Source organism: Suillus discolor (assembly GCF_016758755.1).
Source record: "Suillus discolor strain FC423 chromosome Unknown F5147scaffold_54, whole genome shotgun sequence".
Classification (NCBI taxonomy): domain Eukaryota; kingdom Fungi; phylum Basidiomycota; class Agaricomycetes; order Boletales; family Suillaceae; genus Suillus; species Suillus discolor.
Window position 1 is genome coordinate 275,154 of NW_024541301.1, and position 24,650 is coordinate 299,803.

Below are 24,650 nucleotides of genomic sequence, written 5' to 3' on the forward strand. Positions count from 1 at the left end.
CAGCGCATGGGGTTAAAGTTAAACGGTGAATGGTTGTTATGCTCTCCGCGCGTCCATTATGGATCATCAATCAGGCTGTGATGACAATTGATGCAAATTGAGTATGGTGAGCTTTGAATCAGTTCTGTACCTACTGTTTAATGGACATCCTTGTGATACGATAGGCCAATAACCGAGTTGGAGTCCCGAGGGCTAGAAGGCGTGCATCGGAAGGTGGCACATACTTAGAACACGGAGGAGTAGGGGTATTGAAGTTGTGCTTGAAGAGGTTGTACAGATGAGTTATCTCTCTGCTTCATCTAGACTTCCCTGGTTTTACATTCCAACAGAAGCTCACCTCGTTGAAACGACCTTGGAGATGCTGTCACATCCGGGCCTGCGAAGCGAAGACTGCTAATACTCATCGAGAGCCATTCAAGGCCGTTGTCAGACAAAGTTGTACATCGGGTCTCATGTAGAGAGGTGGTGTGCCTTGATAGCTGTGTGGTCAGGGTGAGTCATTAGAGCCCCGGGGAAGAAATGCTGCTGAGGCTCGTCGATCAGGTTTTACAACATCAGCGAACAAAAAGTCAGGCTTCATGTGGTATAGTAACAGCGCTCCCGGCTCTTCTTTTTCCATGTCCTATCTTAGCACTGTCTTAATCTAGGAATGGCATAGTATCTTCACCAGATATCAATCATGGTTCTCAACCAGGATGTCTCCGGCTATGCAAACTGACGCCTGTCACCACTGCAGCTCAATTAGTATGTGTCTGGCGGTGCAAAATGATGCCTGTCGCCACTACACCCAACACCACATTGCAAATTGAAGATTCTGCACTCACCGTTTTGGGCACCCCTATGATACAGAAGTCCGATTATCAAGGCAAAGAGCCAAAAAGTATGTATGCATGTTGAAATCTTTTGTTCCGCCCATGCAACTGCTTCACGACCAACATCTATGTCGAGCACCGCGCCCGGATTGGGTTCAACTTTCTTCATGTGAAAATACTTGCTTTAGGTGATTAATGGAGGAACCTCTCGATCTCATTTCGGTAATCCAAACACATGATTGTGGTATATCTAGCACGAATGTCACGGGCATATGTCCACCAAGTTCGCCTCTCACACATATCCATTCTCTACCAATATGGCCGTAGTCTCAAACGATCCCACTTGGTGGCCGGTCATCAATGCATTTCGTGTTTTAGGCTATTTTTCAGGTTCGTAGAGAGCAGTCGGATGTTGAAGCTCATGTCTCAGTCTAAACTTGGCTGCGGTTTCGTAGTTGCCGCATTCGTTGGAGTGACGTATGATTGGGGTGAGTATGATAATATTGAAAGACTGCTGATATCTTACAAGTATTCTCAGCACTTACGTTTGGACAAGAGGTATGTCGATGCTATGACCGGAGCAGCCATCTCGCTAAGAATGGTTTTATAGGTTGAATTGGTCTGGGCGAGTAGAGTCTCATGTCCATGTCAGAGGAACGCAATGGAAACTTGACACTTAATTGCAGAGACAACATTGGTCCCTGATGACAGTTCTGTACCTGGGTGTATGTAGCGTGTTTGTCGTGATTGCAATGTTGTGCTGACTTGAAAGTATCCTAGGTGCGCTACCTTGGATTCTTATATGCTGCGTATGTTCCGAAAGTTAAACAATCAGTGTTGTACTAATCGCCTGTATCTTATAATCAGTCTGTACATGTTGAGTATGTCTCCCAAGTACATTCCTACCTTCGCTGCTTCTGACCAACGACATACAGGCTTTGTTCCGACTGCCTTGATGCCAGTGACAGATACAGTGAGTCTTCTGCACAGGTGCCTGTTATTCCCTTCCAATTAACCGTAATGCCTTATAGCAGTGGGTGTGATTCTTTATTGGATTCTTCACTCACTAGTAATGACCGCCACGCTATACTGCCACAGATGTGAGTCTGTTTGGAGTGTGCTACCCGAGGCTGGTTGCTGACTGGATTTTTCAGGCACGATTATCTACGTCGTATGGAGTTGGATGGGTGTTGTGGTATTTGCAATGGTGTGGGGTAAGCTTGATACTACTTGCGAGACCTCAGTGTTCTTGACTTGACTGAAACATGCTGCGAGTCATCATCATCACTCGGTTGTATGCCATGTATCAAGGATCCAGAAATATCCTGATATTTCTTATTGTCACCTTCCTGGCTATCAACATCTTCGATGGAGTGGCGGCCGTAATATCAACGATACATATTTCAGGGGGTACGCTTATTCGTGGATGAAAACAAACATGCATGGGGCTCAATTATTAACACCAGAGGAGCTTATTCTCTCCGGCACTTATCAGTGCTCGATTGGTTATCCGGAAGATGTCCTACTTCTGGATTCCATTAGTTGGATACTCGGAACTGTGTGGGAGGTCCTCGCACTGTGCCTTGCAGTTTGGATTGCGGTAAAACACTTCCGTGAACTGCGACGGCATTCGGAAAGAGGGATTATCGAGGACTGTTTCACGGTGTTGGTAAAAACTCATGTGCTTTACTTTGCCAGGTGAGCTCATATTGTTATTATGGTTTCCTTTTTCCACTGAAGGGTCGGACATGGTAGCTTCTTTGCTGTTTCTTGTCTCCAGCTCATTATTGATTTATCCTCCAACACTCTCAACAGTATGTCAATTTTTCACTTACCTCTGCGTGCGACCATGATTCATCATTTCTATAGGACCAAAATTATCTAGAATCTTTGTATGGCTTGGTTCAGGTTTTGGAGGTCGTGCAGATGTTTGTGCTGGGACCACGTCTGATCCTTAGCGTTCGAGAATATAACGCCAAGGTCGTGGCCAATTCCGACGCAGCGACCGCCATGACCTCGATCGCTTTCCAGGAGCGTGTGCATATATCGACTAGTAGTAGTGTTTGATGCTCAGTGTTGTATAGTGCTCTGAAAGGAGCAGGGAAGTTTGTTTTTATTTAATCCCACTTTTGTAATGGTATTGATGAAGTGTATTTATTGGTGTTCCGAAGTAAATATCAAGGAGACATGGGTCTGGACAATGTTTTTGTCGTAGTATTCAGTTAAGTGATTTGCTATATGTACTGACAATGTTTAAACCAATACCCTGGATATTTCTAGCTGTCCACCCGCACTTGTCTCGATTCATCTTCTAGCCTCATTCGAAAACTTGTGTTCTCACCTGACTCACGTTCGTGCATTCGATGCATGTGAACCAGACCTATTACCACGCCGGCGGACGTGCAGGGTGGAGCTTGAAATCTTGATGCGCCATAGAAGGTTTACATTAGTACGGAGTTTGCGAAGAGAACGTGTCGTGGTATGAGTGGTGCTTGAACCAGCCTGAATGTCAATGAGGCTCGAATGATGGCACAGTTGGAGCTTGGTGTTATATAGTTGGGGCTCCCTCTGGCAGGCAAGTTAAAAAGGTCGCAAGCCATCTTAGTCACCCTCGCCGTCAGCGACAACCCAAATCATCTGTGCCATGGGCCGTGCTTTGACTATTACTAGATGCCTGCAAGTGACCGCCGTGATTTCAGTGATAAAATTAAGTACTCGGCGTCCGAGTTCCAATGCACAGGCACGTGATCGCGTCATCGTTAATTAGTATTAGCCTGAGTGTCATCGATGTCATCACCAACCTCATGTCCACCACACAGTCTACACCTACATCCCCAACGGCCCAACGTGTGAAGTCAGCTCCTAGAGTGGTCTCATCTCCGCTGCGACCAACGTCTCCCCAAAGCTCTTCAACCCTAATTCCGTCCAATTCTCGTCGATCCTCGCTTGGTGTTGGACAAACGCCTCGGACAAAAACACCTCCAGGGCCTCTTGCAAAGTCTCGTGCTAGAGATCTCTTGAGGAAGCACTATGGCCTCGGAGTAGGGCCACCACCACCTATACCTGGGAGATCAGATGACCCCATGGATCTAGGTGTGTTTTGAAAGTCATCAAGTTCTCAAGCTCGATTCTCACCATGCTACTGAAGATTCAGCAGCCTTTGACGCAAAATCATACTACGAACAACTTATAACTGCATCATCTTTGTCGGCTCTACTGAAGCGAGAGAATGACCTACTGACAGGTTCGTGTCGTCCAAGATCGTGTGATACGTCTGCTCATGGACTCGGATGTTTAGAAATACGACAACTTGACGGTGATAGGCAGTCTCTGGTTTACAACCACCATCATGAGCTGATTGCAGCTAGTGATACAATAGCTGCGGTGTGTAAATTTCCAAGGTGCATCTTTGTGTAGTCTCATTTTTCTGTAGATGAAGACACGGGCGGAGGGCTTGGACGCGGACCTTGACCTACTTAAAGCAGCGTTCTCGGAAATATCTCGCTTGGGTGCCAAGGTTTCCATTGAGGAACAGCCTCAGCATGCAGATGGGAACTCCGATTCATGAGTGCCTCCGCGGTCATCGCTGCAGCGCTGAGCGCTGAGGATACGGCCTCGGCCCCACAAATATACATGACGTAACAAAGGTGTTTTTTTATTTATACAGGATACCCGCAAGCTCCAGGCTTGCAACGGTACAATATAACTATATGGAATAATGATACGCGAATCCAGCACGTTGTCCCCATCAAGCCTTCACATGAAGTTCCACCTGCCAGTTGGAGCCCGATTCGTGGACAAGGCTAGTGATTAAACAGTCTCTCCAAATACTGGGCACCCCACGGGGCCTCCACTCAACCTTGTATTTCTCGTATCCTTTTTCTACATGTATGGATTTGCGCTGCACAGGTTAATCAGTACCAACAAAAAAGGTGAGCACACTTGGACGTACGTGGATATTCTGCACGAGGTCTTCAACGTACTTCGCCAACAACTTGAGCAACTTCTCTCTCTTGAGAGTTCCATTATCGGTGCAGATACGCCTTTCCACAATTAATTGACTGTACCCAGGCCACTGCAACGGAAAAAGATCAAATTAATTACTGCGAAAAAGTGGTCTGGGCTTTCAACTTACCGTGATGAAAACCTTGATAAACCTATCTCCTATTCCGCTAAACACCTGATCATGGCCTCCTTCCACCTCTGGTTTATCTTCGAGCTCGACCAGCTCGTCGACACGGAAGGCCATCCCTCCACCCTTCTTGTTGAATTTGATGGCAGCGTGCTGGGATCCAATCCTGCACCACGATTTCGGGGACGCAGATGTGTCAGTGACAACGGGCTGCGGGAGCCGATGGAATCCTGAAGGAACAACAGTCTTGTACATCTTTTTGGGCGCAGCGGGTGGCATATTGGCCATGTATTTGGCGGGGTGCAAAACATTCCTCTCAGGGTATGGGTAAGGCGAGCGGGCAGACTTTGGAAATTAGAAAGTAATAATGGCGAGTGTTTTACGTGGACTTACAGATGACCCTTCGTAGCTGCCATTGAACGCATATGGGACAGCTGAATATGGCGAGATGGATGCCCCCTACAAATTCATAACACGTAAATCGATTGCAAGTACCTCAACACGCGTCACTTACGGTACATACGGGGGCTCGTGACCGAATATATTGGTGTGATTGTGCATGTGCAGGACCGAGGGCACCTGAGAGGTCCGGGTTTGACGATGTCTGGGCACGTATATACTGGGAGATGGGTATTCCCTACAAATTGTGAGATGAGTCAGGAGGATGACAAAAATCTATAAGCATAGTCCTACATTATCGGGGGTACTAGCATTCGGCCGATACGTTGACTGAGCCGATGCAGGGTCAAGTGCGCCGGACAGTGTGGAGTAGGATGACGCTTGGGAAATTTGTCTAGCATCAGGGAATGCAAAAGGGTACGGGTAAGCCATGGTTTTACTTGGAGAAGATAGACGATGATAGTAACTTACCTGTCCTTGGCACCTATGCAGGTATTTTATAGCACTTGTCGTCAAAGCGCTCTCCACATCCACCAGCATCCAGGAGAATCCACCAGCATCCACAGCAACTTTACAATGGCGTGCTGTGATTGTATATGCCAGTACTGTGGAATTTCGCGATAAGATTCAAAAGGAATAGTGGATCGACATGTTTGTGGGAGGTGGTAGAGTGGCGTCTTTATCATGGCATCTTGCACTGGAGGTACCGTGACTGCCACCCACAATCAGCAGGTGATTGGCAACTTGCAGGAACGTGAGCGTTGCCATGATATACTTTTTTTTCGAATGCTGTGGCTTGCATCTTTGAAGCTGAAGGGGAAAAAATATGAAAAGAAAGAAAGCTACTCGTGCCCCATAAGGTAATCAACCTGAGTTTTGTCGGAGTCAACGGAGCTCGGGAAACGACGGATGTCTTGGGACTCTTGAAGTAATTTGTGGTTACGAAGCTCCTTCAGGCAACTGCAGTACTGCTTTCACTGTACAGTGCCATCGTACTTGTACACGCATTTTGGGTGTGGTGGCAAAGGTGATGGTGGCATCAAGTATAGTTCATGTGAGGAATCACTTACGAAGCACACCGTCCTATGTAAACGCCATTATCACAGTAGCCTGAGTAATGATGCTACTAATGGCAGGAGTTGAGACTCGATTATAGGGTGTAGCCCCTCCGCAGACAGATATGTCATTCCGGTAAATTGGCTGCATGTAATCCTGTAAAATCATAATCAGTTGGCAAGTCCCCCCTACCAATCATTGACTCTGGTCAAAGTTGCGCGCTATTGGGCTGACGCCTATAGTGAGTTTCACAATCCAATCAACCAAAGAAATTTGTGGATATCCGGACTGTTCGAATGAACACGGGTAGGACAGACGATTTACCCGGCCCCCGTCTGCAAAATAAAAATTTAGTGATCGAGGCTCCCGATCCACAGTCCGAATGTTCAAAGTCTACTAGAGCGCTCGCCGCTCAGGCAATTAATCTCCTTTGACCGGTCATATGGTGGTCACCGACTGGTACGGCAATGCGATGCTCTCCATCGTCCGGCTACTAGCTTGAGTTTTACTGCAAAATGTCTTGCCCCCTCCCCCTTATTCATGCTTGCACGGGTACTCACTTGAACTTGAAAATAAACTTTCAAAAGAAGTGTTTCAATTACATACTAATTGCTATTTTTAGACCAGACGCATAACGGACGCCTGTGGCTGTGTTTATTGAATACTGTGAAGTTTGAACCGCAGTGACTTGTCACTGTACTTGCTGAAATTTGTTCCTACCTCTGCTTTTATGGCTTTCTCTCAGGTCGTTAGCGCACTCGACAGTCTTAAGGATCAAGCAAAAGACGCTATCTGGGCCCTTTCTTCATGTCTCTGCCAGCAATCAGCCAAAGTAAAAATTAATGGCCGAACGTGTCAGTCATACCCTTTACAACGAATCTAGAACATTCGTTTGCACCTAGCAGGCTTGCTAACGTGGTTTTTATGATCTCAGTTAATATCATAAAAGTCCTCGGCGAAGGTGGATTCTCCTTTGTGTATCTAGCACAAGACGAGATTAGTGGGGTACGCGATCTCACGAGTTCGTTCCTTACAACATTTCACATATGGTTGGTGTACATCTAGCGGCAATTCGCTCTCAAAAAGATAAGATGTCCTACTGGATCGGAGGGTGTGAAGGAGGCTATGCGGGAGGTAGAGGCATACAGACGTTTCAAGTAAGTCAACTTAGTGACGGTTACCTAGCTGTCTTAAGTATGCTCTCAGACACCGAAACATCATCCGGATACTTGTGAGTGACAACGGATCATCTTCATGTAGCTCCTGAATAACTGCACAGGACTCTGCTGTCGTTCAAGATCCCGAAGGTGAAGGCAAGATTGTCTACCTCTTCCTGCCGTTGTATCAGGTATGTTTTAGGCGTGCTTTACTATGGAACACCCGTAGACCTTTTGTGATAAGCGCGGGAACCTTCAAGATGCTATCAACCTCAATGTCGTGAATGGGAAGCACTTTCCCGAGCAAGATATGATTCGGCTGTTCAAGGGGACATGCGAAGCCGTGCGCGCCATGCATGATTATCACACAACTACTGGCACTTCTTCCGCTCAGCCTCAGCCTTCCTCGTCAAGTTCATCCTCGCGCGCGGAGGAGAACCATTCTGACGGAGAGGATGAGCTTTTCCCGCAACCAGAGGGCGACAGTGAGGGTGGCTACTCTTACGATAAGTCCGTAAACATGCCCTTAATGACAAAACATCGTGTCGAGGGGGATGGGGATGTGATATTCGATGGTGACGAGGAAGCATCTGCAATTCAAACCGCTCGAAATGGCCAAGTGCCTCAGGGAAAGAGCGAACACATTCCATATGCCCACCGGGACTTGAAACCTGGGTAAAATACTGTTGATATGTTGCAATTGCACCTCTGACATTTACATAACAGGAACATCATGATCGCGGACGATGGAGTCACACCCATACTGATGGACTTTGGGAGTACTATAAAAGCAAGAATAAAGATAGATAGCCGATCACTGGCGCTTCTACAGCAGGTATATGCAGGTATATATTTATCACTTTGTTTGATCTCACATTCATCTCACAGGATATTGCCGCGGAACAAAGCACCATGGCATACCGCCCTCCAGAACTTTTCGATGTGAAAACGGGCGTCACTCTTGACGAGAAAGTTGACATATGGGTAGATCTTCCTGTTGCCGTACACGCATTCTCTAACTCTTCACAGTCACTTGGATGCACTCTCTTCGCTCTTGCATACTCACACTCGCCATTTGAAAACATCCAAACGACGGAGCAAGGTGGCTCGATTGCGATGGCTGTACTGAACGCTCAGTATAAGCACCCGAACTCGGCATATTCACAAGGGCTGAAGGACTTGATTGATAGTATGCTGAAAGTTAATCCTAAAGACAGACCGAATATTCACCAGGTATGTGTTTCCGGTAGGAGTATCAACGTTGCTGAAAGAATCCCCTAGGTCATTACAATGACTGACAGAGTACTACAGTCGCTGTTGTAGAGCACTACGCTATACCTTCATGACTAGGACTATGTTCCTTTACTTATTTATTTGGCAGTTCTATGCATATCTAACGGGATCATTGTGACGTGGACTGATCGGTACATATTGCATGCCTACTTCAAGAAGCCCTAGCTGTTATCCGTTCTTTTTGACGAGGCGCCTTCGGTTTTCTGAGAGGTTTCTCCTGCGACCGTTTTGGAGATTGCGGTGGAGCAGAGGGGGTTGCAACTTGATCCTTTTGCACCTTGCGCTTTTTCTTTTGAGGTTCCGATAGCTTCTGGGGCGATGGATCCGATTTTTCTACGTTTTGAAGTTCAGAAACGGGGGGCTTCCGTTCTCTTTTCTTTACTGTCCTTTTGTCGCTCAGCGAGGCGTCGGACTTTTCTACGTCGTGAACTTTTGCACCGGTGACCTTCTGCTCCGCTTTCTTCACCAACTTTTTGTCGCCGGTTGCAGCTTCAGCTTTTTGCGACTTTTGCCTCTCAATCGTCTTTCTTGCTGGTGATTCTTTCCCTGCTGCATCCTGGGATGATGAAACTTTTTCGACGGCCTTTTTTGCCTTTGCCTTGGCACGAAGCTTATTGTGAAGAATCCGCTTCTCTTTTATTGATGCTTGCTTCGCTGACTGAAAACCCAGCATTAAGAAAATTCGCCTCGAAAAATAGCGTGATACACCACTCACTCTTTTGAGGGCACGCTTCGACAGTCCGGCATCAGGACGATTCTCAGTACCAGTAGGATTCGACGCCTCCTTTTGTACCGTCCTTGCAATTTTCCAAGCGTCACTCTGGGGATCACTTTTCGCTGCGAAGGTCTTGAAACGCTCGAAACGTCGTACATGAGCCTGCGGCAGCCTGAACTTCCGTCTTTTTTCAGTTGCATGTTCAGAGAAAGGGACATACAGTAGATGCTTTGTGGACTGTCGACATTTGAGTGCTCTTGATGACCTTGCCCTTGCATAATATACAAGCTCGGACATCTGGGTCGAGCGACACGATATAAACGGGGTCCCTCAATGCTTCTGATAACAAGATGGGCGTTTCTTCATCATCATCGCTAGCATCCTCCTCCTCCATTTCGTCTCCATCTTCATATCCAGCTTCCTCCAGGTCCTCTTCGCCTGATTGAAATTGGTCTGCGTCCGAGTGTTCGTCAGAGCCAGAATCCGAGTCTGATGCAGATTCATCCGAATCGGTGTCGTTGAACCCCATGAACCCCTTCATATCTTCATCAATTCCTAGTTCTTCCTCTTCTTCCAGCTTTTTACGCTTCTTTTCGACTCGTTTGAACATGGTGATGACTCTGATGAGCGACGAAGGGAATAATGAAATTCAATGAATTGATAGTATCGAACAAAGCTTGTGTTTGATCATCTGACCATTTCATTTTCAAATTTCGGTCTTAACTATTTGCACAGCCACAAGTGCATTTTCTTCCGTATCCTTTCATGCATCGTCGCGCCGGCCAACTGCTTACAGACATCCGGCCCAATGTGCAGCCAATAAAATCATATTCGATACCTACACCAATAAAGAACAATGATTTCAAGACCCCCAATCGTCGATTTCGAAAGTTACCGCCCGGTGAGCTCGCTGCAGCAGCCAAGCTAACGGATAAGCTTGTCCGTGTTGCCGCTGGCACCAAATTCACTCCCAAACGTCCATGGAAGCACACGAAGACGCTACGAGGCGACGAAATGCGTCTGCTGGAGATGGTGAAGCCGAAGCCACCCATGACAGAAACGCAAGCTATCTTCGCAAATGATGTAGAAGATGGAGACTCTGGGGTAGAACCAGGGGACGCTTCGTCAGTTTCTAATATAGAGGTTGGATCTCTTGTTGAGATTAGAAGGTGAGTCTGAGTCATTTGTTTCTTTGTTCTCGATGACTTATGGTATTGCAGGAGTTCCATATATGCACATGGTGTAGTCTTGGGCCATTCGTATATGAACGGTCGCATGTGGCATCTCTCCTTGATCAGTACAGGCGAAGTCATTCAGCATGTCGAGTCAGATGTGTACATTGAGGTCCCTCGCATAGCTGACAGGGACCTTGCCCTCCGCGCAGGCACCAGCGCAACCCCAATGGACCGCGTAGAGACTAATGCGCGGGTTGAAATCCTGAAGTATCTACGGGAGGCTGAGAGAGAAATAAACAAGGCATTCATGGTCATTGGGCGGAAGAACGCAGCGCTATATCCCCACGTGCGGGCGAGGCACCCAGACGAGTGGGGATCCGTCAGTCTTTCAGAGGCTGCAAAGCTGGTGTGCGACTATAGACCGGAGAGCTGGCCGACTCTTTTTGCAACGCATAAATATATCATGGGTCGCCCTATCGAATTTGTGCCGCACATGCAGTCTCAGAGACTTGCGCTCACGTACGACGTGCGGCCAGAAAACCATGTTGTCAAACTGCAGAGAGTTGTGGATATGGTGCGGCAAAGGAGTCCGGAACTGGAGGCGTTTATCGAGAAAGCTCGGGACCTCATTCTTACTGCCAGAGAGAAGGTTAGCGAGTCTTGGGATGAACCTCCGAGCAGAGTTGTCGTAAAGGATGTCACATTTTCCACAGACGATCGCACCATCCTTGATGTCTTGCACCTTGCATTACGCAGGACCCGTAACACTTGTATTGATCCCTTTTCTGGAGTGGTCACATCCATTATCAAGAGGATTGGCTTGCATGCTCATAAGATGGTGGACGACGTGTGTCTGCGGCAATTCTTGATAGAGATGGGGGAGATGGCCCCTTGGGAGGATATCGTCACCCAGAGGAAGGAGCTGAATCTGGACCTGACTCCAGACGAGGAGTCGCAGCGTGCCAGAAATGAGCACGCTCTTGTCAAAAGGAGCCTGTCTTTGCTGCGACCCTCGCGGGCGAAGGGAAAGCAACCTTTAGGACCAGAAGACTTCTATGATCGTGATCCCGTCGAGCATCTGCGACACGACTTCGGAAGCTTACCAGTCTACGTGATTGACGACGTGAGCGCAGAAGAGCTGGACGACGGCTTGTCGGTAGAACCTGTCCTTAACGAGCCTGGTTCGGCTTGGATACATGTCCACATTGCAGACCCTACTGTTATCCTTCCACCGACTCATATTATCTCAGAGGCAGCACGTCGAATGGGCTCCTCCGCATACTTCATCCACAGGACATGGCCTATGCTACCTCCCTCCCTTACCCATGACCGACTAAGTTTGGGCTCGCATTCTCGGAAGGGGGAGCCTGAACCTGTCCTTACATTTAGCTTCAAGATAAACGCTGAAGGCAACATGGTCGACTACGATGTTAAAGCCGGTCTCATTCGCAACGTCAAAAGAGTCGACTATGATAGTGTGGATCGACTTCTTGGAAACGGAGGTGTTCAATTTGGCTACCCATTCGAAGCACCCCAAACCCCTGAAATCTCCCATGTACCTGTACTAGAATCAAAAGATGTGGAGAATATGCGTCTCATGGACGACCTGACGCGCAAGTTCCGACAGCGTAACCGCCGGACACTAAATCCATTCGTATTCTCAGCTCCATCGGGTACTCTTGTGGCTACTGCAAAACCAATCCACGGCGCTCCGACAACACCAGCTTGGAACGCTTCATATTATCGTGGCTTCCCTAACCTTACCTATCAAGTATACTCTCAGAAGACAATGGAGCGTGGCTCGCGGTTGCTTGTTGCCGACTGCATGAAAACAGCATCTCGCGTTGCTTCACGGTGGTTCGCCGCAAAGGGAGTGCCGATGTTGCGTCGTTCTGCACGGCCTCCAATAGCTCTCGAGGACAACAGAGACATTGAGAGGCTAATTGCGAAAATGGATGAGGATGGATTTGTGGATCACACAGAGTTGCTCCAGACGAAATTGCACATTCCACCTGTCGAGTATATCCTCAAACCAGGCATGCATTGGTCCATGGGTATCCCAGAAGGGGAAGGTTATGTCCGTGTCACGTCACCGCTACGACGGTACAACGATCTAGTTGCGCACTGGCAGATCAAGGATGTACTGCTTCGGCCCAAGGCATCTACGCGTCCATTCACTCCCGGGTGGCTCACTACCTACGCCACCGAGGTACTTGAGTACGAGAAGCTTTGGAAGCATAGCGATCGGAGTCATCGCATGCAGTGGACACTCATGTACATCAAGCGCTTCCTTGACCACCCGAACCCTCCCAGTGATCGCGTCGACCCTCTGCAATCCCTCAGTGCATATATCACAGAGTCTGGCAGGAAGCGCGACTTGCTGACGAACGTATTTCAATGCCACATCCCATCACTTGGTCTGCCAGCAACAATTATCACGCCTCGGACTACGGATATCCCGGTGGGGCAATATGTGAATGTGAGAGTCAAGGACATACAGGTCGGTTTGAAGGCGCTGTTCATGGTGGAACTATGTGGTGATGCATAGCTTCTTTTTATTTTTACACGTCATAATGCACCATAGCTTAATTAATTATCCACTGCATGATTTAACACACCTCATTCCATATTTCTCTCCGTCGGAAGTAAGTCAATTTTCGGGATATGATTGGTTCGGATGTGGGATGACTAAGCCACGTACTGTGGTTCGACAACCTATTCTGGGAAGATAAAAACGCGCGCTGAAAACAAGTCAGTCGCGTTCGTGAGACCCTGCCAGTGCTCCTTGGACAGCGCGGGAGCATTTACATTGCTTTGCATCTTGACTTTGTTTTTTCATGTCATTCGATTCGACCGCCCCAGCTGTGGGCTACGTTGCAGCCGTTGTTGATGCTGTGCAACAGTATCTCACTGCCTCTCCTGGTAGAACAGTTCTACTGGGAATCGTCTATACGCCAATAATCATCTTCGTGCTGAACATCCTTAAGCAGCTGGTGAGCATGTAGCAACTCCAGTTTGCGTGCCTACTGACGCAATGTCGCCAGGTTGTTCCCCGGGATCCTTCACTACCTCCAGAAGTGTTCCACTGGATCCCTTTCGTTGGGTCCTCCATCGCGTACGGCGATGACCCACTCAAATTTTTCTTCGAGTGTAGGGAAAGAGTACGATCGTGTGACATCTCTCATGTCATGATTTTGTCTCATACTTTTCTTTAGTACGGCGATGTCTTCACATTCACTCTACTTGGACGCAAGGTGACCGTCGCACTCGGTGCTAAGGGCAACAACTTTGTCTTGGGTGGTAAATCGACTGCGTTCTCTGCAGAAGATGCTTACACGGTATGTGCGATTGTTGTAGTTTCGTAAACGCCTCTCAACCACGAACAGCACCTCACGACCCCCGTCTTCGGTAAAGATGTCGTATACGACGTCCCCAACGAAGTATTCATGGAGCAAAAGAAGTTTGTTAAAGTCGGCCTCTCAACTGAGAACTTCCGGGCGTACGTGGGCATGTTCGAGCAAGAAGTCGACGACTACATGCGCACCGACCAAGCATTCATCATCTGGCAAATGGACGATATCAATGAATGGGGACGCTTCGATGTGACGGACATCATGGCTCAAATCACTATTTTGACTGCCAGTCGTACTCTGCAAGGCAAAGAGGTCAGGAGTGGTTTGGACAAATCGTTTTCTGCGCTTTACAACGACCTGGATGGAGGCTTCACCCCGCTGAATTTCATGTTTCCTAACTTGCCTTTGGAATCTTATCGCCGTCGGGACGTAGCACACAAGAAAATGAGCGAATATTACACCGACATTATCCGCAAACGCAGGGAATCAGGGCACTCTGTAAGGCGTTTACTTTGATGGGATCTAACCGATATTCACTATGCATGCTATAGGACGAACCTGACATGATCTCCGCCTTGATGGATCAAAAATACCGTGATGGCAGACCTCTCCGTGACCACGAAATCGCGCACATCATGATTGCCCTTCTCATGGCAGGACAGCACACTAGCTCTGCCTCCGGTTCATGGACCCTTCTTCACCTTGCTCAGAACGTCGAAGTCCAGTGAGTCTTGTTCGTTATTGGCAGTTGTCATATACTCATCGTCATCATAGGGAAGCACTTTACCAGGAGCAAGTCGACCATTTCGGCAACCCGGATGGCTCTTTCCGTCCGATGACATATGAGGGCTTCCGCCAGCTTCCAGTCCTTGATTCCGTCATTCGTGAGACGCTCCGCATGCACCCGCCTATTCACAGCATCATGCGCTACGTTCGTTCCGATGTTCCAGTTCCCGCGACTCTCGCTGCCCCCTCCGAAGATGGTGTTTATGTTGTTCCAAAGGGCTACTACGTGCTTGCTTCTGCTGCCGTCAGCCAGGTTGACCCCCTTATCTGGGTTAACCCTACGAAGTGGGACCCAACACGGTGGAGTGATCCCGAGGGTGTTGCTGCTCAGGCTTTCAAGACTTACTCTGACGAGAATGGCGAGAAGATTGATTATGGTTTCGGTGCTGTAAGCAAGGGAACTGAGAGCCCGTACCAACCCTTCGGTGCCGGGAGGCATAGATGCATTGGCGAGCAGGTGGGCTTGATTATCTGCTTGCTGAGGTGTGTTTGGCTGATTTTTTCAATAGTTCGCATACCTGCAACTTGGAACCGTGATTTCCAACATCATCCGCAAAGTTGAACTTCGGTTAGAGGATGGCATCACAGAGATCCCAGAACACAATTATCATGTTCGTCCATTCAGTTCATGATTTCTCTCGAGTATTGTTAACAATTCTTCCATAGACCATGATCACAATGCCAAAGAAACCTCGCAATGTCTGTTACAGACGCAGGAGATTTGATTAAAGGATGTGCTCCGCTTCCCCTAGATACCTATACCACACGTCTTCCGTATTTACTCTTGGATGCTCGGTGACTTGCATAAAATATACCTCTTCTACAAAAACGCTGGGGTGAAATAGTCAGCCCAGGAGACTAACTGGCAATGGCCACGTAATCGTAATTGAGTGAACATTGGAATGCAATATTGTTGGCATTAGCTGTTGTCCTGACCATCCCTAGAGCTTGGCGATGGGTTCAAGTGCACGCCCAGGGGTATACTATGAGTAGATTAATTTTAGGAAACAATCTGTATGTCTTCTCGAGTCCGTCGCAAAGAGCCTACACCGGACAAAATGCTTGAGCTGGTGCTTGAATTTGATGATGGCAGCATGTACAGAGTTGCTGTCATGCGGTTTTTAAACTGATACAGAAGCGTTGGGATGGCCGAATCGGGGGAATCAAGAAGTCGGGATGATTTTCACGAATCACGATTGCCCGAACATGGTACCGGTTGAAATCTACGTGAAATTGTTCAAGGACTCCAGTGCTGCGCATTAGAGTATCTGCTCCGGTATTTAATTTGATTGCAAGAGGCCAACAAGCCTAGGAGTAGGGCCAATACTGCCATTATACGATCTATTGTCGGTCTCTTTGAATCCCTCCACAACCTGCCTCAAGGCATCTGTCATATGATATCGAAATATAGTTATGTCTTCTTGAAATATACTCAAAAACACGAAAGACGAAATAAACACCGAGTCAATGAATACCATCACGAAAGTAGGAATAAATAAAAGCGAAATCCCTTGCTCTTGGTACAGCACCGGACAGCCGTTAACTTTACTGAGTATTATACACCACTGCCAGTCGATATATGCACGCGCTCTTGGAAAACGATTGAGGTCGTGCCGGTTGCTGCGTCGGAGTCAGCCACGAGTTTAGCATAATATTCTCGGACGCCAAGGATCAACCGTGGTCCTAGCACGAACATCTGCATGACCTCCAAAATCTGAAACAAGCCGAAAAAAATCTGATCTTCTAGGAAAACTTGGTTCTATAGAAATGATAGATCGTGGTCACATGTAGAGGTAAGTGAAAGATTGACATACCGTTGATACTGTTGGAGAGAATTCAATGATGAGGGAAAAACACGAAACAACGACAAAGCTATTATATGTCCGACCCTTCAGTTAAAAAAAGGACAATAATTATAATATGAACTTGCCTCGCAAAGTAAACCACGTGAGTTTTCATCAACAAAATAAAACAGTCCCCGATAACCCCTCCTGCCCGATGTAATCGCAGTTCACGGAAGTGTTTTACCGCAATCCAGATTGCGAGGCAGAGTGTGAGGACCTCCCAAACAATGCCAAGTATCCAAGTAACAGAATCCAGAACTAGGGTATCTCCTGTGTAGCCAGTCGTGCACTGGTAGGTGCCGGAGAGAATGAACTCCTCTGGTATCCATCAATGAGCCCTATGCACGTTCATTTTCATCCATAATTAAGCGTACCTCCTGAAGTATGCATCGTTGACATTATGGCTGCCACTCCATCAAAAGTGTTGATCGCCAGGAAGGTGACAACGAGAAATATCAGTATTTTTCTGGCTCGTTGATACATGGCATGCAACCGAGTGATGATGATGACTTGCAGCACGTTTCAGTCATTCCAATATCACTGATGTCTCGCAAGTGCAAAGCTCACCGCACAGCATCGGAAATACCACAATACCCGTCCAAAACCATATAATGTACATCATCCAACCTGACAGATCCGGTCAGTGACCAGTCTCAGGTAGCACACACTTCAAACAGACTCACATCTTTGGTAGTATAGCGTGGCAGCTATTAGTAGACTGAGAAGTCAGTAAAGAACCACACCCACTGCTACAGAACACCACGGTTAATTTGAGGGGAATGGCAGGGATTTATACAAAAGACTCACTGTATCTGTCAGCGAGATGGTCGGAAGATTGCCTGAATACCGTTGGTCAGAAGAAGAGAAGACAGTGATTGTACTAAGGTGACATACAAACCATGTACAGACTGATTATAAGAGATAGACGATTAGCACAACACCAAATGTCTAGCCTTCTGAACATACGCAGCTGATATGATTCCAAGGTAGCGCACCTAGGATACTTTCAAGTCAGCACACAATGGCAACTACGACAAACAGGCCACATACACTGAGATACAGTACTGTCATGAGCGACCACCGTTGTCTCTGTAATTAAGTGTACTTTCATGTATGTTCCTCTGACACGAGACTGTACACACCCAGACCAATTCGACCTACAAAAGGATTATTAGCAAGACGGGTTCCGGTGATAGTATTGACATACCTCTTGTCCAAAGGTTAGTGCTAAAAAAACACTTGTAAGACATCAGTAATCTTTTAAAATGTTATCATGCTCACCCCAATCATATGTTACTCCAACGAAGGCAGCAACTGCAAACCGCAGCCAAGGTCAGATTGAGACATCAGCTTCGACATCCGACTGCTCTCCACGAACCTACAAAATAGCTGGAAAAACGATACGCACTGATGGTTGGCCACCAAGTGGGATCATTTGAGACTATGGTCATATTGGTAGAGAATGGGTGTGGATGAGAGACGAACTTGGTAGACGTATGGTGATAGCATATAACCACCATCCAGCGCTTGGATCGCCAAAATGAGATTGAAAGATGATCATCATCCCTGCCTTGATCGACCAAAGATCCAGGGACTCAACGTAAATGTTGGACATGAAACATTTCGACGAGAGGGACCCTTTACATAACATTGTAAAAGATAGCAAATTGTATCAACATGCCAAGACCAGATCAAAGATAAATAATGACAGATAGTGGGGGAGCAAACAGATAACTCACATTCTACCCGTGTGTGAGCACATATCTCAATGCCTCCTATCCCTTCTCCTCGCCCTCAGGCCATCTGTCGCTTCATGCGCACCTTCTTGCTCTCTGGCCCGGTTATCGGGCTTTCGTATCATAAGGTTGCCAACAATGATGGCCGCATCTTCGATCTGCATCGTGGAGTGGGGACATTAGTTTGCGCAGCCAGAGATAGCCTAGTTGAGAATCCCTGATTGATGGATACAATGACATTCCTAGATTCAAACAGCGCTGAGAGAAGACATGGAAAAAGAAGACTCGGGCGCGCTGATTACTGCATGAAGCTTGAAGCCTGATTTGTTGTGTATGGGCTTATTTCATAAAAAGTTGATGGACGATGATGATCTGAGCGCCGGTCAACCAAGTTCCCATTACAGGAGTGCCAGTGAGAACGATGTCACAGTAAGGGCAGTGACACTCTGATGTAAACGCACGCTATGCTTGATCCATCGTGTATCTTGCATGCCGTTAGGATGGAAGGTAGGGAATAAATAACTGGCACTGTTTCTTGTATAGGGTTGTAGATAGAAACGGAATAATGATATTGTGTTGGGTTTGTGCAATAGCGCTGAGCCTGCTAGTTTCGCCGTCGACTGCGCAAAATCATCCATTGGAAACCTGTTCAGTATGCTCCGGCGGCGTTCTGGAGGGGCGAACCCAAGAATGATGAAACTATTTGTAGAGAGGCGAGTTGGCGAGGTTCTGTAGCGTGGTAGATGGGGAGATGGATACTCTGTAGATGTATGAAGACGAGTGAGTCGTTGATGGTATGGTTGGTTGGTCAGATGTGATTAGTTGGTAGTCCTCTATGCGAGATTGGTTGACTCTTGTCCAATATTCGTGCATCTTGAATATGAGCATGGTTGAATGTTTGAGCAGCACGTACGTCTGGTGATTGGGAGCGACGAAGCGATGACAAGTACCTGAAACACAAAGGATGACTCATCACATAACAGTACCTCTTCGTGCACCCACAGAAGGTATATTGTACCTAGCTGTCACTTTGACTCTGACTGTGCTCTCCTCGTTAGCACTTCCTGTGACAACACCATCATTCAACCTCCCAAGTCCCTATCGATGGATGCTCCTGGTGTTCTTCGTCCACCAGGTTACAGGGTCCTACTTGGTGGAATTATCGGATGACCGTGACGCGGCATGAGCACCAGTGAATTGATGAGTCCTTGAAATGGTGGGGAATGCTAAATGAAATTCGCCGCACAGACATGGTCACATGGACGGCGCCAGTGCCTAGCATATATATACTACAACTCTGCAGCACGCTCTCACATATGATGAAAGCTGATATCCCATTGTGCTTCCGATACGACGAGAGGTGGGTACTGAGTCACGAGTTGTCCTCGAGGATGAGGCCTAGGAGCAAGAACAAATAAAAACTTGCATCCTAACGTTCCAGCGACATCACCTATAAACATATGATCTTCAAGCTCTTCGACTTTCCCGTTCAGTACACTGCTTGCCTTCGTTAGTACAGTAGTGATATCCAGGATATTGGTTGCAACATCAATAAATAATTGTTAATGTCAGGACTTATAGCAAATGAATCGAATACATACTACGACAAAAATATTGCCCAAGCCTGTCTCCTTGAGATCTACTTCGTGACACCAAATAACTACTTAAGCACCGCAACGAGGCTTGGAATGGAGATGAAAAAACAAATTTCCCGTCTTCCCTGAAAAGCACTAGACAACTGTCAACTTCACTGAGCATTACACACTACTACCAGTCGATATATGCACACGCTCTTGGAAAGCGATTGAGGTCATGCGGGTTGCTGCGTCAGAGTCGTCCACGAGCTTAGCGTTAAATTCTCGAACGCTAAGGATCAGGCGTGGTCCCAGCACAAACATCTGCGCGGCCTCGAAAATCTAAAGCAAGCCTAAAACAGTTTGACTTTCTAGGTCCTATAGAAATGATGAATCGTGGTCGCATGAAGAGGTAAGTGAGAGATCGACATACCGTTGTGAAGACTGTTGGAGATAAATCGATAACGATGTTGAAGCAAGAGACAGCAACAAAGCTATGTCCGACCCTTCAGTGGAGAAAAAGGAACATTAATAACAATATGAGCTTACCTCGTAAAGTAAACCACATGAGTTTTCATCAACACCGTGAAACAATCTCCCATAATCCCTTCTGTCGAATGTTGTCGCAGTTCACGGAAGTGTTTTACCGCAATCCAGACTGCGAGACACAGCGCGAGGCACTCCCATACAACGCAGAGTATCCAAGCAACAGAATTCAGAATTATGGTATCTCCTGTATAGGTGATCGTGTACTGATATGTGCCGGAGAGAATGAATTCCTCTGGTATTCATCAATGAACCCCATGCACATTGGTTTTTATCCACAATTAAACGTACCCCCTGAAGAATACATTGTTGCTGTCTGTTACGGCTGCCACTCCGTTGACGATGTTGACAGCCAGGAAGGTGACAACGAGAAACATCAAGATCTTTCTGGATCGTTGATACATGGCATACAACCGAGTGATGATTATGACTTGCGGCATGTTTCACTCAAGTCAATATCACTGACGTCTCGCAAGTGCCAAGCTCACCCCACATCAGTAAACCACTTTGCACTGTGCAGCGCTGTACAGCGTGCAAGCGCTACAGCTTGGTCCCAATTAGCCAGTCCATCACAGCGACACCTTGCGCTGTGAATCTCTGTACAGACACCTACAGACCGCCCAGTAATTACGAAAATCTACTTGAATTGCAAATTTTTTCGCTGTCCATCTCTGTACAGACACCCACAGAGCACTCAGAGACCCGGAGCTGTACAGACATTTGCTCGCTGTACTGCGTACACACACTGGACAACACAAAAATTTTAAAACAAAAAAACAAAACCAATATATTGAATCACATGACCACGACAAACAGTAAATACAATGATACGTGCGCCAAAAACGATAAATGCTTGATATAAACTGGGGAGCGGGAATACGAAGCTTTTAGTCAAGAAGAATCTGCAGGTGGTCGTGTCTCGCATCAACAACTCCTTCGAGATTCATAGCTGCAGCCCTGTACAAATGAAAATCAGTAAAAAAATTATCAGAGAGAAAAGATCCTCACCATCCCGCTGCAGCCCATTCTCGCAGTTGAGCTGACAGCCTAGGCCCATGATACGCATCCTCAAGGATATGTTTGAGCAATTCGAGCATCCGACAATAGATGGGGCCGTAGTCCTTGGTGGAAAAGTTTGGGTATGACTTCCCATGTCCGTTTTTCACAAGACCGTCGAAGACACAATTGAACTAGTTTCAAGACAGAAAATTAACACACGACATTGGCGAGGGAGACAAAATTACCGCCGCAGCAACCAAAGCCAAACATGAGAGTGGCAATTCCGTGCTAAAGGTCTCCGGCATCCTTCGTGCAATTCAATATGGTCCTGTGTAAAAGAATGTGATGACGGCTTCACGAAGGGCGGGATGAGCGAAGTTTCGTGTTCTCCCCTAGAAATCTTCCATCAGTAGAATTGCGATCACCACAAGATCACTTACCTGATCGTCCACCCCAAAGCGTAAGAAGAATGCTTCCTTGATCAATTCAGCAGCAGCATGCTCGACCCAAGCAGCACGTTCCTGAATGGGGACAGAAAGCGGAGGAATAAGCGAATATGATACTGGTGCAATGCTTATGGCTGTTTTCTTCAAGTCAGATCGCCAAGTCGAAAGATCGTCGTACAGCTTTAATACAGACTGTCAACGAGATATTGGCACAAAGTCAGTTATGCACACACCAACCGAGTCATATTAAATTTTTGTTCTGGCCAAACCCCTGCATCAGAATATGACATATTAGTTCGAGAACGAATGAGAACGAACAAGTGCCTACCAGCTTCAAATTGTTTACCGTTCGTATCCCACACAACCAATACTGCAATGAGAACTTCAGTGATTGTTCCTGGAAGATTCTTCACCAAAGTTGGAAACGGGTTCTCCAGGGCGTGTTGCGCGCGACATTCTACTTTGGCGTCCTCCAGAAAACTTTTCCAGCATGGTCCGTACCAAGATAATTGATCGGGTGTTGGCCCACCACGCGATGACCTAGACTTTTTGTTTTTCAATGGCTGAACATCACACTCGGACACTTGATTCAGCAGTTCGAGGGATTCAGGATCAGGAAGACAGGGCTTTCCGTTTTTCTTATGGTGGCGTTGTAGTACATCGTCAGGCTTCGAGGTGATGGTCTGCTCGATGGTGAGCATCAATTAAAATGGTCTCCCTGATCTCACCTCAATGTGTTGGGATGCTTGCCGCCGCGGTCCTGGTGAGATATCCGGAGGGTCCTTGAAAGAAAGGCAATGGTAAGCATGATACAATTGAACGATATGGCCATACCTGAGAGCTTTCGTTCCGCTGGATTAACAATATAAAATGAGAGTTACTCCTGGCTTGAGCAGAAAACTTACCGAGGTTTTATCAAGGCTCGTCTGGGCAACTACATCATCTTCATCGCGTGAGTACTGGAACTGAATTTCAGGTGTGAGAGGGCGAGCGACTGGAGATTGCGAAGGTGGTACATCCTCCACAAACCCTATAACATTGAATTAGTGAAGCGAAATCACACCACGAGAATGTGTACCTGGGTGTTCTTTCTGGCGTCGGCCAGCCTCCCCCCAACCAAACTGCTGTGAGCTCTTGACTGTATCATCATTTCCCCCCTCCTCCTCATCATCCTCTCCGCTGTCCTCTTCATCAGCATCTTTATCATTGCTATCATCGCTGTCATCACTGCTACAGTCTTTAGAGTCACTGTCATCAGATTCAAACGACGTCAGACGACGCTGAGCCCTAACAGTGTCATCATGCTGACGTAGGGCTGGATCTAAATTCTCCTCCCGAAAGACGGACCTTGGCAAAACCACTGGATATTCAGAGACAGCGTTCTGGGTATGCCGCTCAGCAATTGCATCCCGAGTTCGCTTCTCAGCGATAGCGTCCCGAGCTCGTTGCTCGGCAATGGCGTCTCAAGCTCGTTGCTCGGCAATGGCATCTCGAGCTTGTTGCTCGGCAATGGCGTCCCGAGCTTGTTGCTCGGCAATGGCGTCTCGAGCGCACTGCTCAGCGTCCTTCGCCCCAATGGTGACATGCGGGTTGTGCAATGCCTGAATATTGGGCTGGGCAGTACCGGAATGAGCTATTTCTGTTGGAGCAACAAATCCAAACCTTCCACCAGGTTGCTGGGATGTAAAGCTGGGCCCTGTGGCGATAATGTCCTTGGCTGGGGCATCTGGAGCATCCCTAACAAGTGAGCTGTAGGGTGGAGGAACTGCCTACGAAACAATCAATATGAGTAACAGAATTAATTGGATGCCTACCTTTGAATGATTCTTTCGACCTCTACGACGCGGTTCTGGGGCTTGAGGATTGACTGGAACATTGAGACCAAGGGACGTTGTACCCTTACGTTCTTGAGTCCGAGGCTTGGATTGCAATACTGATCCAATCTTCTCCAGTTGTGCATTCCTACCTCCAGTTACCGCATTAGGGCGACCAGAACGCCGGGGAGCATTTTGTTCCGCTTCTGCTCCAGTCAGGCCAAGGGACACGAGGGGTACCATGCTGGGTACCTCAGCAATGTCTGCAGCCCGAGACTTCTTTGGCAAGCCGGCCTTTGAAGCATCGGATCCTTTGCGCTTGCCAGATCGTTTCTTCTTAGGACTGGCGATGGCATGAGGAGGCATGACTGTAATGAAGAACAGAGGAAGAAGTGACTCTGATAAATTATCCTAGACTTACGATGATTTTATACCATGGCTCATCCGTGTACTAATACTTAATAGCCGTATGGGTAGTGAGAGAAAAGTTTATCATTAATAAGAATGATAGTAATAAAGAAACATACCACCATGAGGATTGTTACTATCACGTCGTACTCCAAATCGATTCGCATGACTAGCGTGAAAAAACCTTCGTTGTTGGTAATAGTACTCATAAGAGAAATTGCCGATCACGTAAGCAAAAATGCTACACATAACATGAATTGTACCAGAACCTACTAGTAGTGATACTATATCAGATCCTGGCGTACTACTAGTATCTTGATTGTAAAAAGATAAACGCTTAAAAAAAGCTTGAAAAAGAACGATATAGTCAGAACAACAATATCATAGGTACCGGTCAGTGAACTA

At 47.2% G+C, this 24,650-nt stretch overlaps 10 protein-coding genes across 10 annotated transcripts; 4 read left to right on the forward strand and 6 right to left on the reverse strand.

Moving 5' to 3' along the window:
• Positions 1 to 3,616: 3,616 nt before the first annotated feature.
• F5147DRAFT_747163 (Vps51/Vps67-domain-containing protein) lies at positions 3,617 to 4,380 on the forward strand (the record flags this gene model as incomplete). Its single annotated transcript, XM_041439915.1, has 4 exons — positions 3,617 to 3,905; positions 3,961 to 4,056; positions 4,111 to 4,196; positions 4,246 to 4,380. The coding sequence occupies 4 exons, from the start codon at positions 3,617 to 3,619 to the stop codon at positions 4,378 to 4,380; spliced, it is 606 nt and encodes a 201-aa protein (XP_041289570.1).
• Positions 4,381 to 4,560: 180 nt separating this feature from the next.
• Positions 4,561 to 5,775, reverse strand: F5147DRAFT_655580 (uncharacterized protein; the record flags this gene model as incomplete). The annotated part of the gene is made up of 6 exons (XM_041433993.1): positions 4,561 to 4,713; positions 4,765 to 4,887; positions 4,948 to 5,289; positions 5,338 to 5,403; positions 5,459 to 5,581; positions 5,638 to 5,775. The coding sequence occupies 6 exons, from the start codon at positions 5,773 to 5,775 to the stop codon at positions 4,561 to 4,563; spliced, it is 945 nt and encodes a 314-aa protein (XP_041289571.1).
• Positions 5,776 to 7,076: 1,301 nt separating this feature from the next.
• On the forward strand, positions 7,077 to 8,940 carry F5147DRAFT_326111 (protein kinase). The gene is made up of 9 exons (XM_041429235.1): positions 7,077 to 7,253; positions 7,334 to 7,404; positions 7,465 to 7,556; positions 7,606 to 7,630; positions 7,679 to 7,747; positions 7,801 to 8,231; positions 8,283 to 8,391; positions 8,445 to 8,789; positions 8,838 to 8,940. Exons 1-9 carry the CDS (start codon positions 7,130 to 7,132, stop codon positions 8,877 to 8,879), a joined length of 1,308 nt encoding a protein of 435 aa, XP_041289572.1. The 5' UTR covers positions 7,077 to 7,129; the 3' UTR covers positions 8,880 to 8,940.
• A 60-nt stretch (positions 8,941 to 9,000) lies between these two features.
• On the reverse strand, positions 9,001 to 10,174 carry F5147DRAFT_655582 (uncharacterized protein; the record flags this gene model as incomplete). The annotated part of the gene is made up of 3 exons (XM_041433994.1): positions 9,001 to 9,507; positions 9,565 to 9,741; positions 9,785 to 10,174. The coding sequence occupies 3 exons, from the start codon at positions 10,172 to 10,174 to the stop codon at positions 9,001 to 9,003; spliced, it is 1,074 nt and encodes a 357-aa protein (XP_041289573.1).
• A 440-nt stretch (positions 10,175 to 10,614) lies between these two features.
• Positions 10,615 to 13,287, forward strand: F5147DRAFT_582129 (uncharacterized protein; the record flags this gene model as incomplete). The annotated part of the gene is made up of 2 exons (XM_041431635.1): positions 10,615 to 10,733; positions 10,785 to 13,287. The coding sequence occupies 2 exons, from the start codon at positions 10,615 to 10,617 to the stop codon at positions 13,285 to 13,287; spliced, it is 2,622 nt and encodes an 873-aa protein (XP_041289574.1).
• A 175-nt stretch (positions 13,288 to 13,462) lies between these two features.
• Positions 13,463 to 15,781, forward strand: F5147DRAFT_710564 (cytochrome P450). Its single transcript, XM_041438283.1, has 8 exons — positions 13,463 to 13,732; positions 13,784 to 13,900; positions 13,955 to 14,077; positions 14,126 to 14,590; positions 14,644 to 14,816; positions 14,867 to 15,335; positions 15,388 to 15,489; positions 15,545 to 15,781. The coding sequence occupies exons 1-8, from the start codon at positions 13,577 to 13,579 to the stop codon at positions 15,605 to 15,607; spliced, it is 1,668 nt and encodes a 555-aa protein (XP_041289575.1). The 5' UTR covers positions 13,463 to 13,576; the 3' UTR covers positions 15,608 to 15,781.
• Positions 15,782 to 16,433: 652 nt separating this feature from the next.
• Positions 16,434 to 18,173, reverse strand: F5147DRAFT_777031 (uncharacterized protein; the record flags this gene model as incomplete). The annotated part of the gene is made up of 14 exons (XM_041441925.1): positions 16,434 to 16,637; positions 16,693 to 16,767; positions 16,907 to 17,040; positions 17,097 to 17,231; positions 17,290 to 17,349; positions 17,402 to 17,429; positions 17,530 to 17,561; positions 17,617 to 17,630; positions 17,689 to 17,717; positions 17,773 to 17,811; positions 17,865 to 17,879; positions 17,930 to 17,949; positions 18,004 to 18,036; positions 18,101 to 18,173. The coding sequence occupies 14 exons, from the start codon at positions 18,171 to 18,173 to the stop codon at positions 16,434 to 16,436; spliced, it is 891 nt and encodes a 296-aa protein (XP_041289576.1).
• Positions 18,174 to 20,253: 2,080 nt separating this feature from the next.
• F5147DRAFT_326151 (uncharacterized protein) lies at positions 20,254 to 21,097 on the reverse strand. Its single transcript, XM_041429236.1, has 3 exons — positions 20,870 to 21,097; positions 20,582 to 20,813; positions 20,254 to 20,526 (listed from the first exon to the last, which is right to left on the reverse strand). Exons 1-3 carry the CDS (start codon positions 20,883 to 20,885, stop codon positions 20,325 to 20,327), a joined length of 450 nt encoding a protein of 149 aa, XP_041289577.1. The 5' UTR covers positions 20,886 to 21,097; the 3' UTR covers positions 20,254 to 20,324.
• Positions 21,098 to 21,430: 333 nt separating this feature from the next.
• F5147DRAFT_839244 (uncharacterized protein) lies at positions 21,431 to 23,326 on the reverse strand (the record flags this gene model as incomplete). The annotated part of the gene is made up of 10 exons (XM_041444200.1): positions 21,431 to 21,535; positions 21,587 to 21,768; positions 22,018 to 22,203; positions 22,257 to 22,294; positions 22,352 to 22,706; positions 22,752 to 22,805; positions 22,858 to 22,875; positions 22,929 to 23,053; positions 23,102 to 23,250; positions 23,316 to 23,326. The coding sequence occupies 10 exons, from the start codon at positions 23,324 to 23,326 to the stop codon at positions 21,466 to 21,468; spliced, it is 1,188 nt and encodes a 395-aa protein (XP_041289578.1). The 3' UTR covers positions 21,431 to 21,465.
• Positions 23,327 to 23,486: 160 nt separating this feature from the next.
• F5147DRAFT_777033 (uncharacterized protein) lies at positions 23,487 to 24,203 on the reverse strand (the record flags this gene model as incomplete). Its single annotated transcript, XM_041441926.1, has 2 exons — positions 23,487 to 23,792; positions 23,838 to 24,203. The coding sequence occupies 2 exons, from the start codon at positions 24,201 to 24,203 to the stop codon at positions 23,487 to 23,489; spliced, it is 672 nt and encodes a 223-aa protein (XP_041289579.1).
• Positions 24,204 to 24,650: the final 447 nt, after the last annotated feature.